Source organism: Mauremys reevesii, linkage group 2, assembly GCF_016161935.1.
Source record: "Mauremys reevesii isolate NIE-2019 linkage group 2, ASM1616193v1, whole genome shotgun sequence".
In the NCBI taxonomy this organism is placed as follows: domain Eukaryota; kingdom Metazoa; phylum Chordata; order Testudines; family Geoemydidae; genus Mauremys; species Mauremys reevesii.
The window spans coordinates 113,280,853-113,299,725 of NC_052624.1; the positions used below are offsets into that span (position 1 = coordinate 113,280,853).

General features: G+C 45.0%; 1 protein-coding gene across 4 annotated transcripts in view; it reads right to left on the minus strand.

Annotated features, from left to right (window-relative positions):
* The window catches only part of LOC120398988 (tubulin polymerization promoting protein), a 116,836-nt gene extending 105,897 nt beyond the window's left edge, over positions 1 to 10,939 (minus strand). The window contains exons 1-2 of one of the 4 annotated variants that reach the window (XM_039526827.1): positions 10,698 to 10,939; positions 9,831 to 10,089 (exon numbers count right to left, since the gene is read on the minus strand). In XM_039526827.1, the coding sequence (XP_039382761.1) occupies positions 9,831 to 9,856 (26 nt within the window). In that variant the 5' untranslated portion in view covers positions 9,857 to 10,089; positions 10,698 to 10,939. Of the gene's footprint in view, positions 1 to 9,323; positions 9,343 to 9,830; positions 10,090 to 10,697 lie in introns of those variants that run through there. The other 3 variants (XM_039526832.1, XM_039526828.1, XM_039526831.1) reach the window with 3 other exon arrangements.
* Between the last annotated feature and the right edge of the window lie 7,934 nt (positions 10,940 to 18,873).

An 18,873-nucleotide genomic window follows, 5' to 3' on the forward strand; every position in this document is an offset into this window, starting at 1 on the left:
ACCTGAGGAGGTTGTGAAGGCTAGGACTATAACAATGTTTAAAAGGGGACTGGATAAATTCATGGTGGCTAAGTCCATAAATGGCTATTAGCCAGGATGGGTAAGAATGGTGTCCCTAGCCTCTGTTCGTCAGAGGATGGAGATGGATGGCAGGAGAGAGATCACTTGATCATTGCCTCTTAGGTTCACTCCCTCAGGGGCACCTGGCATTGGCCACTGTCGGTAGACAGATACTGGGCTAGATGGACCTTTGGTCTGACCCGGTACGGCCTTTCTTATGTTCTTATGTGGTGGAAATGATAATACAGATCTTCACCGCTGCCAATGTGCTTCTCAAACTGGGGTAGCCGCTTGTGTAGGGAAAGCCCCTGGCGGTCCGGGCCGGTTTGCTTACCTGCCCCGTCCACAGGTCCGGCCAATTGTGGCTCCCACTGGCTGCAGTTCGCTGCTCCAGGCACATAGGAGCTGCTGGAAGCGGCGCGGGCCGAGGGACTTACTGGCCACTGCTTCCAGCAGCCCCTATTGGCCTACAGCAGCGAACTGCGGCCAGTGGGAGCCACAATCAGCCGGACCTGCGGACGGGGCAGGTAAACAAACCGGCCTGGCCTGCCAGGGGCTTTCCCTACACAAGCGGCGACCCCAATTTGAGAAACACTGCTGTAGATGCTCTTAAGGGTGGCTAAATAGTCTTGCACCATTGCAGCCAGTTGAGAGTCTTTCTGGGTTTGGACGATTCGGATGGTAGGTCCATGCAAACTCTTGAGCACCCATTTCTTGAGCACCCATTTGGGCCCAAATCTGCAGGATGCCAAGCACCCATTTCTGGGCATCCAAGCATTCCCACTCTTGGACAAGGGATACCGCAAAATCTCTCCAGATCTTATAATCATCCTTCCCCAAATGTGTGGGTGACACCCCTGAGAAAGAACATAACCGCTTGTATGGTGCATTTTCATACGCTGGCTTCCATGCATCTTTGAGGGCATTCCCCAGCTCATTAGCCCACTCACACTCTGGGTGCTGCAAGGGCCAGAGCACCTCCCAATGCTGAGATTAATTTCTCTGTAATGAATCTACCTCAAGTGAAAGGGCAGTTCTGGTCCCAGGATTTTCTAGAGGTAAATCCCACTTGCACCTCTTTGGGAGCCTTGTCCAGATACTTCCTTGGAGTGAGTATATAGAGATACCAGGCCCTTCACTACATAGATGTAAATACAGCTGTGGATCTTCACTCTCTCCAGTATTCCCACTGCATCTAGGCTCTCTTCAATTTCACTGGTTTCCATCTCTTCCAGAAACCCCACCAACAGCACCTCTTTGGTTTCTGATATTCGCATACTTTGCCACAGGGATCAACTAATCACCTCTCTTTGCTTTTCTGACTAAGAGAAATCACTCAGGTGTCTCTTTGCTCCGCAAAGTAGTGCTCAGGGTGCACGATGTCCCTGCGTGCATGTGCGTACTGCTCATACCCATAAAGGGTCATCAGCAGCTGGGGTCAAACCTAGGACCTCCTGATCTTAATGTGTGAGCTAAAAGACATTCCTCTATTAGCCAAGTCTGTAGCAGGCTCATTCAGCTCTAGCAGGCCTAGCCGCCACTAATGGGGGACAGAGTGCTACACCAAGGGTAGGGAAGCACATCCTGAGCTCCAGAGACTTTCCAGGTGAAGTCCCCATACGGGCCACCAGGTGTAACAATAGGGCCCTCGTGGCCAAGATGGAGTCTGTTCTGTGGGCAGCTCTGAGCAAGAAAAGGCATACCCTGGAATGCAGCAAAACTCCCTTCCACCCCATCTGCTCCAAACCCCCTGCAAAACACACACACACACACACACAGAAAATATTTATTTACAGAGTGATGAATGGGGGAGAACAAGAGGGGTAGAAGATAGAGAGAGAGGAAGAACAGAGTAACATCCAACATGAGGACCCACAGGGGCCAAGTCCTTCATCTAGACTCAGAATTCAGGAATCCTGGGCAGAGTTCCAGTCAGGCAATGAGTCTTGGGTGTTCCTGGTTGTCTTCAATGCCAGTAAACTTTCCCCAACACACCCTTCCAGTGCCCCTTCTGCTGCATTCTGCAAACGCAGAGCGACAACCTCCCAAACTTAGCTAGCTACAGCCTCCCTCCTTATTTCCAATGTAAAGTCACAAGCCCACGGCCTCAGATAGCTCTGGGTGACAGCAATACTGGGTCTGGCTCTGGTTTATGCTTCTCAGGGGATTTCTCCCTGATATGGTGCTCCTCACGGCTCCTGTCCTGGGGTGTCCCCAGTCGGCCACTCTGTCCCTCCTGGGCATCAGACCAGTTCTCGGGTGCTTCACTACATGAAGGCCTGTTCACTGTAGGCCCTCACTCTCCTCCCCTCAGAACAACCAGCGCTTCCTCTCCCTCAGGATGAGGTTTTAAAGGGGTCATCCTCTCTAACCCCCAATATTAGCACACAGCACTAAAACCCTTTTATTTTTTCTTAATTGCATCTCTCTCTCTCGCTTAAATAGACAAAATTTGATCTTGCTATTTTAAAAATATTCCATAAGTGCATTTATAGGAAATTCTATTTTCTGTCTGTAATTACTTATGTCACATTAAAGCAACAGGGACAAAATTTAACGGGGAATTTTTTCCTCATTTTTGGGTCAACATTTATACCGAGTAAAGGGATTAGCTGCTGGAGAAATGAAATCTTCTCCTTATTCACATGCAATTGCTTGCGGCAATTCAGTGCAAGCTTCCCTTGCAATGCCTCTAAAGCTATCAATAAGAATCAGAGTTAATTCAGTCCTTTTGAGCTGTGCTTTGGACTAAATTTCTTCAATTTGGGCCCAAATCTGCAGGATGCCGAGCACTCAAGTTGGTCAGCAAGTGGCATGATTGCTATGAGATGTGGGCCATGTACTGTTCACTGCAGAGCGAAGCCTAAAGATCTTTTCCACAATTTTTCGAAGTGTTGTAAAGGATTTAGTCATGCAACATTCATTCATTTCATTGGCTTTATGAGGAACTGTGTGGCTAAAAGTGTAATTGTGCCTAGCACTATGGACAGGGCAAGGCAGGGTAGACTATACAGAACTGCATAAAGACCACTGTTGAAATGCTCATTGCCACAAATTCACATACACTGTAATAATAATAATAAAACTGATTACACACCTTTACTAATGCTTCTTTTAATTTGCAAAACAGTATTTCAGACTCTTATGAAGTTACACATGCCATTCAAGAGAACTGCTTTAGATAAAAGAAACAAAAAAAGGAGACTTGATTCTGATCTGAGAACCAAATGGTTATTATTGTTTTATTACAAAAACCAAAACTATCTACCTTTATAATTTATAAATGTTGCAAGATTGCTGATGTACATAAAGTAAGTTCAATTTTCATTATATTTCCACAAAGAAAACAGAAACCTTCTCAGGTTGCTTAAAGGGGAACACACACCTACATAAACCCTTAAAAGCAACAATATATCAAGTTAAGATATCCTTCTTTAACATACCTTAACACAACACACATACACATTCACTGCTAAACTCCACCCCACTGTAAATAAGCCACATATACCTCTGGCATGTACAGTAATACAATACACACAAAACAATCCTCACAAACACACTAACAGAAATTTTTACTCCAACCTGGCAACATCAACATGTCAGTATGCAGGTGAATTGTATGATGAGTTATTCTTCACCATACTAGCTCTGCATCACCTGAGGATTCCTCCTACATTGCAGTCAATTCCCAGATCTGTTGGGTTGCCATTCGCTGGCAGAGTAGCTCCAAAGGACTATAGTGGAACAAAGAATCAAGCCCACAATATTCTGCAATTGTGCAAGCATAGGAAGGAGCAAGCCAACAGGTCCACCACAGGTTTCACAGAAACATATGAACAATATTCCACTATTTGCAATGAAAAGACTGGGTCCAAATTCACTTGAGTAAAATACAGTTCAGCCCAGTCATTTCCTTGCTATGCTGTGAGGAAGCGGCTGGACAAAATAGTCATACATGATAATTTCAAGTATTTCTTTTCTATTTTAACCTAGTCGCTCTTCTCAGCAGTCTCCTGTATTTCATTAAACAAACAGCTCCAGAGTTCCTTTACTTCCAGATAAGATCCTGGACCAAATTAAGTCAAGCCACTAACCTTGGGAGAGCTTCCATATCAGCCTAAACCACTCGTGTTATGACCTCTTTTCTGTAGTATACTACTATTTTGAATTTCTATAGCACCTTTTCATCCATGGATCTTAAAGCACTTTTCCAAAACATTGCCTAATGAGGACTCAGCTCTCCAGGGAGGTAGATAAGAGATCATTTCACCCACCACTAAAACGGGGAGAAGCACAGCAGCTGTTCAAAAGTGTACAGCAATTCTATACAACTATTTAGCACATGGAGCACTGTGAACAACTAAAAATCTAGCAGGAAATCAGTCAGAATGTAATTAACAGAAATGGAATTTGGTCAGGAAAATGGAGTTAACAGCCCTATTATTACAATAAGCACTGTGGGATTTTTTAATGGCCACAGAATTGACCTGTTGAAAAATTGGTCAGGATGCAGAAAAGAGACACAAAAATGATTTGAGGGCTAAAGAAAATGTCTTACAGTGAGAGACTAAGAGCTCAATCTGTATAGTTTATCAAAAAGAAGATCAAGAGGTGACTGACAATCACAGTGTATAAGTACCTTCAAGGGAAGAAGTTACTGAGTATAAAAGGCTCTTTAATTTAGTGGAGAAAGGCATAACAAGAACCAATGGCTGGAAGCTGGAGCCAGACAAATTCAAATTAGAAATCAGGCACACATTTTTAATAGTGAGGGTGATTCATCATTGGAACAAACTACTAAGGGAAGCAGTGGATTCTTCAGAGCAAGACTGGATGCCTTTGTACATCAGTCAAACACAAGTTATTGGGCTCAAAACTGGGTGAAATGTATTGGCCTGTGATATACAGGAAGTCAGACTATATAATCTAATGGTCCCGTCTGGATTTAAAAACTCTATGAATGAATGGCCTCATCAGTTTTACCTCTAATCCATAAGAGCAAGTACATCTAGCAGCATACTGTGCAGGCAATGGTTCAGTACCAAATAAGATGAAAAGAAAAAAAAATAATCACTGAATCATCAGTAGTGCTTTCTGAAACCACCTGTGATTTTCTTTAAGGTCAGCCATTCAAGTACTGGTGCACCCCAACATTGCTTAACTTGAGAGAGTAGGGGGGTACGTCTGCACTGCAAGTGAAGGCATGATCATAGCAGGGGTAAGTATAGCCTGTGTTAGTTTTAGTCAGGCTAGTGTGGATGACAACAGCGTTCAGATGTGTCAGCACAGGTTTCAATACAGGCTAGTAATGCAAGTACAGCCCTCCAGCAACCATGGGTATGTACTCTGGTTGCTAGCCCATGCCACTGCGTGTATGCTGCTATCCTTACCTGTGCTAGCTAAATTAAAGCTAGCATGGTTATGCCTACCTGGGTTACCTGTATAGACAGACGCTAATACGGGCTGCCTGAGGGATTCTGTTCCAGTCATTTTCTTTTGAGAGGGAAGTCAGACAGCTACCTGTTGCAGACATTGTCTCTAGTAGGTGCTCCTTTGAGGCCTTTCAAGATAATTTTAATAATAATTTGAGATATACCTATCTCATAGAGCTGGAAGGGACCTTGAAAGGTCATCGAGTCCAGCCCCCTGCCTTCACTACCAGGATCAAGATAAACAGAGTCCTTAACATTTAACTTGGAAACCAAAAGCTCTCAGGTCCTTCCAATACAGAGATTCCTTTGTCAGCAGAGTTTGTTAGGACCTGCACTTTCAAAGCACTAATTGGGCTAAATACTCCATTCAATGCTGTACTTTAAATTTGCCTTCAATATCTTATCAGGAATAGGCATGCTGCTTCTATGTGCTTCCCCCAGTGAAACAGGCTGTTACCTTCAGGGGCTTCACTATATGGTCAGTTTTCTCCAAACAGCTCTCTAATGTGTTTGTTTTGTTTGATATCCCCTATATTGAAACTTTGACACACAGAAGTACACCGACACAAGTCATATTTGCCAGCAATTCGTTATGTGAGAGCTGTATTAGAGCAAGGTTCTCAAGGTTTTTCTTTCCGAGCCCCCCCATGCTATAAAAACTCCAAGGCCCAGCTGTGCCACAACTACTGTTTTTCTGCATTTAAAAGCCAGGGCGGGCATTAGGGGGTAGCAAGCAGGGCCATTGCCCAGGGCCCTACACCACAGGTGGCCTAGCAAAGCTATGTTGCTCAGGCTTTGGCTTCAACCCCAGGTGATGTGGCTCAGGGCCCCGGGCTGCAGCCCTGCATGGTGGGGCTTTGGCTTTCTGTCCTAGTGAGTCTACCACCAGTCATGCTTGGAGGACCCCCTGAAACCAGCTCACAGCCCCCCATGGGGCCCCGGACTCCGACTGAGAACCACTGGGGAGGACAGTAGCACTGTAGATGCAGGGAAAGCTTCAGCAACTGCATTAATTACATGGGCCTTGAAGAAGTCTGGCCTGTCACTCTTGTTCGTTGGCATTATTCCAGCAGCACCAGATAAAGTCCATGTTTAAATGCTCCCAGACCGCACAAATGACATGTGCATGCACACACATGCACATACGTGCAAGAAGAACAGCAGAAAAAGAAGGAACAGCAAAGAAACCTAGAAGAGCGGCACAGTTTAAGCTCCCCCTTAGTTATTTTTCTTTTAAAAATCCAATTGTATACCTGCTGCCTGGTCTAAAGTCCTGAAACAGTTCCTCTTCTTGGTAAAAGCAGATTTAACTGCCCCACCCTCCTCTCTCTGTCTCATGCACATGTACCACAAGCACAAAGAGGATGATTTTCCACTTGTTCAGATGAACTCAAACTTAGGTCTGCTCTACATTTTACATTTAGGTGAACATAGCTACATTGATGATGGTGTGTGAAAAATCCACACCCGAGTGACATAGGTCTGCTGGCCTAATCCCCAGTGTAGACAAAACAAGGACAATAGAAGAATGCTTCCATCAACCTAGCTACTGTTGCTCAGAAAAGTGGTGTTCCTACACTGACACAAAACCTGTCCATCGCTGTATGCTGTGTCTACCCTATAGGGTTAGGCCAGCATACCCCTAGGGTATAGTCCCTGGAGAGTAGACATATCCTGAATTACTGCATGTCAAGGAAACCAGGCCAGCACAAAATCAGCCTGAGAGACACTGTATCACTAGTACTGTAGATAAATCCCCTTGGGCAGAAAAAGGCCCTTGCAGCCTGGCAAGACTTGCTAGTACCTGTCCATTCCGATATTCAGCCACACCCCCAACCCAGAAAATCAGCAGATCTCATTTCCAGGGACAAAGCAGCTGACAATCCAAAGGCAAAAAAAAAAACCCAAACACAGAGCAGAAATAGCATACAAGAGAGCAAAGTCATTTGGATTCTCGCACGTTCACATCCCCATCATGAAAACTGTTAAACTCAAGCATTTTAACTGGCTAGTAGAAGCATATAAGAACCTCTCCTGCCTATATGTACAACAATGATCTCCATTCTGAATCTGATAAAGTTCCTCCTCAACCCACTGAACTCAATCTACTCCAGCCTTGTGCCCATTTGAGACCAAAGATAACTTTCATTGTAGAGAAGATGTCTGAGCGCATGAGATTTCTAAAAGAAACAATAGTAATAGACACTTAACTATAGTAGATCTTCAGCTCAACTAATATTAATCTTTTCTCCACTTTGAAGGCTTTTAAAGCAAGCATTTAAAACACAAGTATGTGAGAACTGTCTATTCATAACAAAATATTAATTGTTTCTCTGACCTGCCAAAATATGACACACATGCCATAATTTATGAGACTTACAAAGAGAAGCATTTCAAATGAAAAAAAAAAAGAGAAACACTTGTTTAATTTCATTGAAATCCACTGCATGAAGTCTTTTCAGAGAGAGAAAGGAAAAATTAAAGATATTTTGCTAAACACTATTGTCTGTCTTCCTTAAATAGGGTCAGCAGGTACACATGCACGAGTAAGATGGTGAAGTCAGTCAGCCAATCATTATGCTGAAGAAAGTGATGTTTTTTTGTTATGGGAACCATCGCAACAAAAATCAGAATTGGTTTGCAAATATTGGCACATCCTTATACTGTAAAAAAAATCAGACTTGTATGACAAGTGAACAGGGTAATGCAAGAGAATGCTTGAATTTGTATGGCGCATTGCTATTTTACTAGGTAATTGCACTTAGCTTTTCCTCTCAAAGCCCACATTTCAGACCAGCTAGTTACCCAAATTGAAACATTAGATTGAATATCCTTTAGTCAGTCTATACCTAGACATACAATTAAGTCTGTTAGTCTGTGAACAGATGATACACATAACAATCAGATAGGCTTGACAGCACTAGTTTGTCTTTGTTGTTTTAGTACAAAGTTGAGGGCTCTAACAAAACAATGTTTAGGAAAAGCCACACTGCATTTGGCTATATGTAGTGTAGCTAGAATGTCATAAATAAGAAAAGCAGTTTTCAACACAGTCAATCCTTATTAAAGATATAATGATAAATAACTGCCATACATAAACTTCTATGTATACAGACCTTTTTCAGCTACAATAATCATAAATATAATAATAGCGGTGTGGGAGGGAGGATCTACATTATCTGTGAATTGTTCTATGCATGGCTCCATAAAACCTAATGCTATTTTAATACTGAACAGTGGACATTGCACTTAGGCTGTCACAAGTGATACACTGGTTGCAGTCATATGGCTGTGGTCCACAAACAGACACAAAAGAACTCAGTACAACCATTAGAGAAAAAAAAGCTGTAACTAATTTTGAAAGGCATGTAGCTACTGGCAAGGAGAAACAACGATTGCTGAAATTTTAAGAACCAAAACTGAATCTTTTCTTATCTGTGCTCTTGTTAACAATCATCGTTTAAGCCTGAGAACACAGCCTACAATGAAAATTCTTTCCACTTCCCCATTTGTTCTCAATTTTTCATTTTAAACAGAAAAAAAATCTTTAAATCCCACTAAGATGTGCAAATGCTATAAAGGACAAGTTATCTGAAGACATAAACAGAGCTGTGTGAAAAGATTCTCCTCTGGCAGCAAGATCAGTGAAAATAAAATCATTTTTTGTAATCACATCCTGGTTTATGTCTAAATGAAAGGCAAGCCTTTGCACAAACTGCCACAGTGACATTTTGAAGCGTTCATGGTGAAAAAGCTGTGGTTCCCAGGGAACAATTACAAAATTATGCACTGTAGCAAATTTCTGAACTTAAAAAAAATCTATTTTCATACCTGAATATTCAAACACTAATATTCTGCAATACTAATGGGAGAAAAAAAATCCTACTTGCCCAAAGTAGAGCTGCAGCCATTCACAAACCACCCATTTTACCAGAGTTTGAAGCAGTACTACTTACTTTTATAATTAACTAGCTCTGAAAAAGGTAATTGGCCAATTAAAATATGTGTTTTCTCACTTTTTTTTCCTTCTTACATACTGTATTTTGCTTTTCTACCTGCTGTCAGTCTGTTGTCTGTGAGCGTTCTTGTATGACAGAAGCTGAGGTTTTTGGAGGGCTGTTTAGATCTGTTCTATGTAGCTTTATGTGACAAAGCTCTAACTAATACTGGAATGTTTTTAATAATTGGATCCTTTCTACCCACCAAATGCTTTATAAAGTGACTGCCTGTTCTGTATCAAAACACAAAAGGTTTCATAATGAGAGGCTTAAGAAGCGCTGGGTAAACAGGAATAGGTAGTTTTATGTTAATAATGTGGAATAAAATTAAAACATTTACACAATTAATGCAGAGCCAGATATCATCTGAAACGTTTGGGTGAACAAGTCCGATGAAGGCAGCACTCTCTTCTGCGTGGAATGCAGGGAGCATTGCTCGACTCAGGCTAAACAGTCACCCGTGGAGTGCTACTAACATCAACCATGCAAGAATCCAGCTCTCTCCAGGGCAGGTGCTGTTGCATGTCCTCCAAGCAGGGGAGCGGGAGGAGGAGGAGTCCTACTCAAGGATGCAGCTGCCAACGCTCACGGGCTCCATCCTGCAGTATTAGACAAGATGCAGCTGGAGCAAGATCCCAGCTGCCTGGCACTGGTCTGATGGCCGATCCAGTGAAGGGAAACAGCTTTACACTGCACCTCTCTCCTGCTCCTTCCCCGGTGCAAGAGGGAACGTCGCCCAAAAAAAGAGGGCAAAAGGCCAGGCCGAGAGGTTGCTAAAGACGAGGTCCCTGCCCGTTTCTCTAGCCCCCCGGGGGGAGAGGATTATATAAGGCCGGGAACGTGCAACAAGCGCACCTGGTTGCTCTGGCACAGGCGCCTCGGGCAGGTTGCGCGCAGCGATCGCATCCTACTGGGTAGCCGGAGCAAAGGCTGCAGCTGCCTCTGGCGCAAAGTCCACCACAAACGCCGCTCTCCGGCGCGGTGCCACCCGGGGCCGCTCTTCTAACGCCACGAGAGAAGCGCAGCGCAGCGCAGGCAGCCGGTCCCGGAGCCGAGCGGCGGCGCGCAAGGGGCTGCAGCCTGCGCTGCGCAGCCCCGCGGTCACCCCCTGCGCTGCGCCTCAGTGGCACCAGCTGCCCAGCTCCCGCCTGCCCGCCGCGGAGACGCCTTACGCTGCCCTCGCCCCCGTGCCCAGGCGCCCACTTACCCCTCGGCTCTGAGCGGGCGCGGGTCCCCCCAGCCCAGCCTGGCAGCCACCCGGGAGCCGACGCGCGCAGGGAAACCCAGCCGCCGCGAGCCGGGCGCCGCCGCTCCGCCCCCGCCGGGCTGGCATTGGTGAGCGGCCCGGCGCCCGCCCCCACAGGCTGAGCGGGCTGCGCCCCGCCCTGGCTCCCGGCGGGTGTGAGGTAATGAATTAGCGCGCCCGGAGCCGCTGCCTTACATGGCTGGTTGCAGGCCGGAGTGCCCGGCCGCCGCGCCTGTTATTTATACCCTCGCGCGCCTCCCCGGCGCTGCTGCGGCGCCCGGGGCCCGGCGGCAGGTGCCCGGGCAGGTAGGGGGCAGGCAGCGAGCAAGGGGGCCAATCACAGCGCCGAGGGGCGGCGGCGCTACTGCGGGAAGGCTGGAGCTCGGAGCCCGGCTGCGCTTTGCGTCCCAGCCCTCGTTGCATGGGCGCCCCCTGGGAACAAGCCTAGCTGCTCCTGCAACCCCCCGCCCCATCTGTCCGTGCGGGGGGGGGGGCACGTCTCCCAAATTCCACGGCCTCACTGGACCCTGGTTAGCGGCTGCTGCTCCCAGCGCCTTGGAAATCTGACCCTGGACGCTCCCAGAACCCCAGCACCACAAAAACCGGGACCTGGCCGAGTTTGGCCACAAATGCAGAAATGGTACCGTCAATATCGAGAACAAGCGTTGCTTCTACTATTTCCTCTGAAAATCACCGGACACACACAGCACATTTTGGTACCTGGAAGGTGGGGAAAGGGCTAATCTGGAGTTTGTGCCATGGGGTCACGATTTTTAAGATGCAGCAGAAGCAGCTAAACACATTTAAGCAGTGGAAGTTATGAGACTAGGGCCAAAAATTGGCAGGATCCAGGTGCCACATCCTGGATTTTGTGGACGCTCATACTGCAGTACTAGGACGCAGCAGGGGGTGACTTCACTTGTTTTTTTCTTTTTGATGGTACAGTTTAAGGACTTTGGTCCAAAATTTGGCAGGATCCAGGTAGATCTAGCCTCTACCTCTCTTCCTCACATGGGCGCGGGGAACCTAGTCTCAGAGGCACTAGCCAGGGGTAAGGAGAGGTCATATCAGAGGTGTGGTTAAACAACAAAGTTACTCATGGAGGAGCATCCTGGAGCTGGAGCCCTTAAATGCAAAGGCAAGAAAAGGGGCAAGTATAGAGCAAGTCTACATAAGGATACTCAGCCGTATGGTCTCTATAGAAATGCCATTGAATAGCAGAGAGATGTGATATGGGCTACATATAGCATCCTAGAAATCACCACTTGAAGGAGGTGTTCTCTTAATGCTTAATGAAACCCCAGAAGACTGTGCACTGCTGATCAAAGTTTTCTTCCCTACCAGGCAGGGTGGATGATAATTTCTCCAAGAGTGCATGGTAGTTCCTTTGATAGACAGGTGACCAGACTCTTGGACAGGCAGGAGTTGAAGTAAGGTGCCGGGGGGCGGGGGAGGGTTAGAACAGCTCTCTCTTCTCCACCAAAATCTGGTTTGGGTAAGCAGTGCTGCCTCACAGCTCCAGCTCCCCCTCAGCTAGTACTGTGAGAGCTCCCCCCTCCTGTTTCAATCTGCTTTAACCACTGGGTGTAGATTGCTAGAACTGGGACATAAAATGAGCCAGTAAATCCTCATTCTGCTCTAAAAAGTTTTCCTCCACTTTTTAGAAGACTGAAAGTGGAACCTCAGGTCTAATAAAAGGGAGGTCATGATTCTTAGTAATGCTGAGAACCTGCTTTCAGAAAGGTTACAGGAAGGGAAAGTAATGCTATAGCAGTCAAGCCAGTAAGTCTCTAGATCTGTACCAGATCAAGACCCTATTAGCTTCAAGCCAGTCTCCCTCCTTTCAGTTTTGTTACTGGATTGACTTTGGGGTTGATCCTATCCCTATTCCCAGTCTGGTGTTCTGGTAAATTATATTTCTCGAATAGGACTTTCCACAGCATGCAGAGATCCATGGCCTCAGCTTCTAGGGTCAACCATATACGTGTAGTGCTTGGGACAGATGAAGCCCTGGCATAAATTAATGCTAGGTATGAATTTGATCCAGCCTATATACTTGAACCCACATTAAGAATCCACTTTATTTCATCTTATCACAGTTGAGTAGTTCCTTGTCCTTGAAACCTTTTAAAACAAAAATAAGCTTACTTTTTGACCATACTTTGAAAACTCCCACCCACAAATATGAAGGATCCTAGGAGTTGCCATGCAAGGTGACCTCCCTTCTTTCACAAAGCAAATCTTAAGATTATGTGCTATTGAAGGGTGTGCCACCAGCCAGTTTTTAACTGAGGAAGATAGGTGAGTCATCAATAGGAGTGTGATCAAGGGTACCTCAAGGCAAACATGTTCTGCCAGTCTAATCCTAGCTAGCCCCCACTCCTCTCTCAGCCATGTAGCCAGATCGCTAACCCTCAAGGGACAGAAACCTTACAATAATATTAATAATAAAATAGATAGGAGAGGGTTAAGGCTCTATTCTCCTTCTTTAACCCAAATTTGCTAATCTGGACACTGATCTTCTGCCCCCTCCAAAAAAGCACAGAAAATCCATTTCAAGGGATATCTCAAAGTTTGCTGCAATAAGTGATGTAATCATGACATTATTTCCACACTAAACAGATTAAATTCTCCCATCCTTGAAGCCAGAAGATTAGACTATCTTTCTAAATCTAGAACTGTCAAAGGAAGCAGTTACATTTATTATTTAGTCCTTTAGGTTTAGAATATAAGAAGGCTTTATGTGCCTTTGATATTTCTTAAAAACCTCAAATCAAAGCATAAAGAGAAATCCAGCAGCAAACTCACATATCGTTATTATGGTTTCCTGCAGCACCCATAAAGTTAGCATCCAAATATGTTCCAGCTAAATTAAATCTACATGGTGAGGTCCCTAAAATGTCAGTGAGTTTTCTGTTCTCCCCTGCCTGCATAAGGTAGGAAGAACTCTTCCGTATTCAGGGAAGAATGTATTTAGTTAGTTTCATGCTAGTTCTGGTGGCAATGTATTGTCAAAGAGGGGGATCTTACAGCAAGCCCTGAAAGTGGTCAGACTCTGGATTACTCTGATCCCCTCTAGAAGTTTATTCCGTAACCAAAATTCCATGACCAAAAATCTTTATCTCCATCTCTCACCAGCTTCAGCCTGAGCTTTGTAAAATGCATTTTCCCAGAGGAGCACAGCTGAGTTTGTAGGCCACAGATGTAGCTGGAGGATGAATGTTTTCTCTGATACATCATTCATTGGCCCTTGCACAAATCAAGATACCTGAATGTGATGGTTCATTGGTTTGACCTAGTATTTTAAAATCTATTTTCCTCTTCTAAATAATCTTTGGAAATATAAATGGCATAGGTAGGGAAATGTATAGTGAAGATCGCCTAAGTATTTCTATTCCAAAGGGAAATTTTCCGCTGCTTATAACTTTCTCCAAGTTTTACCTTTACAGCTAAAATTTGTGATGCGTGAGTCAGGGAGCAAATTTTTTCTGCAAGTTCCATCAAAATGGTTGAGACAGTTTAAATCACAGAGGAAGTGAAAAACAAATATGTAGTTGTTCTGCTAAGAAAATGTATTGCAATCACTTTCTGAAAACTTCTAGCACCTCTGGCAATGGTGATATAAACTTGGAAATTATCAGAAACAGTCCCCTGGGGTCATGCATTTTTCACTGATCTGGTGAAAACTGGATATGTTGTGGCCAAGTTGTAAGGGTTTTTAAACATGAACTCTGGACTATGTTAAATGGTAAAGCTAACAGTTTGCAATACACATGCATAGACACATAAACTGAATGAGAATTCCTATTGAATAGTATCTGAGGATTCCAGTAGATGTCCATGCGTAACAAAATGGAATCGAATTGAAGTTTTCGTAAGCAGGGGGATTTGGAGTATCAAAATTACTTCATATTGGGACTGGAACTTCCATTGTCTTTGTACAGCAGCTAGCACAAGGAGGCCCTGCTCATAACTGGAACCTCAGTAGTACTGCCATACAAATAAGTCATTACTTTAATAATAATTAAGGTGCATATGGGGGAGGTGGAGCTGTGAAGAAGTCCCACCTTTTTCTATATGGTATAGAAAAAGTACTTTTGTGGATCTGGACCTAAATCTCTCTATGCCTCAGTTTTGCATCTGTAATATGAGGATGATAATCCTCCCTTATCTCCCATTGGTCTGGCTGGGTGAGGATATATTCATTAATGTTGGTGAGGCACTCAGATACTACCCTGATGGATACTACAGAAAACCCTATAGAGAAAAATTTCTCATTCAGAGGAGAACTTGGATGTTGTGCAGAGTACAAGACCAGCCACTGAATAATGAGAATAAAAATAAATATTGAACAGCTGCCTCATTCACTGAGCATTGTTCATCTTGTGCTCTGAATATGGCAGGTATCCTTTGGGGAAAAAAATAACATGATTATGTAATTAAACATTGTAGGTGGAATTTCAAAAGCACCTACTGAATTAGGAGCACATGTCTTTCCATGGGATTTGTACAAGTCACTTGGGCATTTTGAAAATCAGACCCTGTATCATATTTCACAAAGGTTAATAGTTAAGTTTGCACCAGCTACTTTAACTTTGTAATTTTCTGATTTCTGAGTGCTTCACTTTGCAACCTCAAGGATCTTTTCATGCAGCTTTTTGGTAGTGAATTGGATCTGATTCATTACACACACTCATAAGTATACCCTCACCTTTTAGTTTACTCTGAGTTTATGTTCTGCAGGTATCAAACTACCATCAGCTAGAGAGAAGCAAGCCATAAGTGTCTTTTCCTCTGCGGTCCTATTCCTGGAAAGAGAAATAGCAGCCCTCGAATTTGCCATGCCAATAGAGAACTGCAAGGGGAGAGTGAACATCAGTGTAAGTCCCCCTGGCCAGAACTTAGGCATCAGCTGTGTTAGGACAATAGACAGAACCTGGACAAATATGTGGGGCATTCATATGCAAATGAGCACACCAAGCTTCCCACAGCAGTTGCCATAGTGGAGAGATTCATTCAGTAACCTTGCTCCAGCAGTGACCTATATGTGATGCTTCAAAGGAAAAAAGAAAATAATTGCACTTTCCCAAATATACCAGGATTTCTCATAGAGGAAAAAAGTGTCTTTCTGGCCCACTGTGAGCAATTAGCTACTATACCCTGAAGCATGAGAAGAGTGGGTCACTGTGATTACTGCCTTTTTATTCAACATCTTAGCCTACAATAATCTGTTTTTATGATACATACAAAAAGTGTTCTTTCCAATCCCACTAATTTCTTTGTCTCAAATCTCACTGATTTTCCTTGGCACTGGATTCCACAGATGTTCCTATATGCTGTGTAAATTAGTATCCTTTCAATATTACATTTGGTAGCAGACAATTGTTATTAAGTGCTCCTTGTTCTCATAAGATGGGATGAAGTGGATGGAAGTACTTTTATGGAGTACTTTTAAACTAAATCATTCATTGTTTTGTGAGCGGCTATCTTGTCACATCTTACTTTTTTCCTTTTTAAGATATCCCACAACCACCTCCAGAACTCTTAGCTAAGCTGTTCTGTACTTTTGGCTACTTTTCAATGTTATTTTTGAGGTAAAACAAATAGAGCTTTGTTAGGTCTCATCCCTTCAGCATGAATGTACACTGATACAGCAAGTGGGCTTATTGTAGATGAAACTAGATACACAGGAGGTGAAATCCTAGCCCCATTGAAGTCTGTGGGAGTAGTGCCATTGACTTCAGTGAAGCCAGGATTTCATCCTTGATATATAGCCATCCCTTACCCAGGGCCACCCAGAGGATTCCGGGGGCCCGGGGTCTTCGGCGGCGGCCCTTCGTTCGGGACCCGCCGCCGGGCGCCCCGAGACGCGTGGCCCCCGCCCCGCCGCCGCCCGACGAAGGCCCGCCGCTGAAGTGCAGCCCGGTCTTCGGCGGCGGGGCCCCACCGCTGGTCTTCGGGCGCGGGTCCTGAACGGAAGCCCCGCCAAGACCGGCTGCGCTTGGCCCCGCCCCGCCCCCAACATCTTACCCCCGGCTCCCTCCTCACCCGGAATCTCAGCGCCTTGCCGGAACAGCCGCAGCGTGTGGCCGGCGGGGCCTGAGCTCCGTCCGGCTCAGAGCCGCGTGGTCAGGGGGCGGGGCTGGGAGCGCCGGGCCCAGCGGAGGGCGAGCTCAGCCCAGAGCTCCCAGCCCTGCCCCTGACGACGCGGCTCTGAGCGGGCGGCTCAGGGAGACTCGGCATTTGATGCGCTGAGGCTCCAGGAGAGGCGGAGGCGGGAGCCCCGCTGTTCTCTTGGGGCCCTCTGAGCCGGGGCCCGGGGCAAATTGCCCCCTTTGCCCCCCCACTCTGGGCGGCCCTGCCCTTACCTCCACATGTTTTAGCATTTGTAACTTTATGGAGTGTAAGTAGGTTAATGACATTACAAACCTATATGGGCTAGATTCATTTACTACAGTGACATTTTATTTCAGTGGTGTATGTTGCTATTAAATGTAAGCCAGAAGAAATCCAAAGTATTAAAAACTGATTTCATCTTTTACCACAAAGTATCCATCTCAGAGAGGCAATGGTTCCATATAATAAGAATCAGAAAGCTGTACACAATAACATTTATCCACATGTTCTAATACATTACAGCATGATTTGATTTAGGCTAAATGTTCAAATGTTGATTTTTGAAGTCGGATTTTCAAAAGGTATCCAACTAAGCACCTATCTGCCTCTTTAGGTGCCTAAATACCTCTAAATATCTGGCCTCACAATCCTAGATTTAGGCTCCTAAAAAATGGCCAGATTTTCAGGGATGCTGTGCGGTGACCTGACTAGGCTACGTTAGGCTATGCTAGCTATGAGGAGTGGCAGAGGCAAACCAAGGCAAGAGCAATCATTTTACATTTTTACAACTTTTGTAAGAGAAAACCCCAAACGTGTACCAGAAGCATAAATAATATAGAATATTACCAAAGACTGGCTGACTTTTAATAATAAATTATGGTCTAGGTTTAATGGGTCCTGCCTCAACACAGAGGGCTGGACTTGATGGCCTTTCAAGGTTCCTTCTAGTCCTAACTTTCTATGATTCTGTGCTGTGCAGTTAGTACCATGTGCATTGTTATTAACATAAACAAAAGAAATTACTCTACTCTACAACATACTGTGTCACTTCAGAGAAGAATAAACTTTTCTTCTCCTTGGCTGGAAGTCCAACTCCACTCTTGGGCTTTGTCTACACTACACAGCCGTCTGTGTCGCTAAAAGTTGAGCAGTGTAAACACTGTTGTGCCGACAAAGTACTTCCACCCCCTACGAGCGGGGTTTGCATTATTGACAGGTGAGCGCTCCTGCAAACAACGAGCTGTTTACACTGCCACTTGCTGCGGCAAAAACTTTCGTCTTTCAAGGAGGGGGCGGGGGTTTAAGCACCTGTAAAATGACAAAAGATTTGTCATTCAATTGACAATGTAGTCAAAGCCTTGCTGTCCTGTTCTTAGCTTCTCTTCCACTTTAAGTGCTCCTTAGATTCAGTGTTCCTGTGGCTGTTCCTCTTTTCACTGAGTTTGTTCACAAGTGGGGCTTCTTTAGTGGCACTCACTTGCTCATTAGGCACCTTTGAACTGTATTCTTTCCTTCTTCTCGCTTCCAAGTCCCCTGCTTTTATTCTCCTGTTCTTTTATTTTATCCCCTCACTTACTACCCCAGCTGTGGTTCATCTGCTAGCCCAGCATCTCCAGCCTTTTCTAACAGCTTTTTCACACTGCCCCTTTGGGTGGATTCCAGCGCTCTCCCCAGCTCGAGCTGTGCTCTCCTTGGACGTCTCTCTCCCCAGGACAGCATTCTGTGCTGCCGCATCACAATTGCAGCAGGTGCTAGTGCCAGGATGTGAGTTACTACACTCACCACCCCCCTTAACATACATGTTCCCATGTATACCTAGGTGACACTCCATTAAACTAACTTCTGCTCCTATCAGCATTTATATTAATTCTCAGTTAGAACCATTCTATTCCTTGTTCACTTTCCCCATTGGTACCGTACACTCATAAGGTTGATGGAATTCCACCACTACCATTCTTTTAGTTACTGTGCATTTCTTGCCTCCTGTAGCAACCTTTTTGGAGGTACCCCTTTTGTAGTG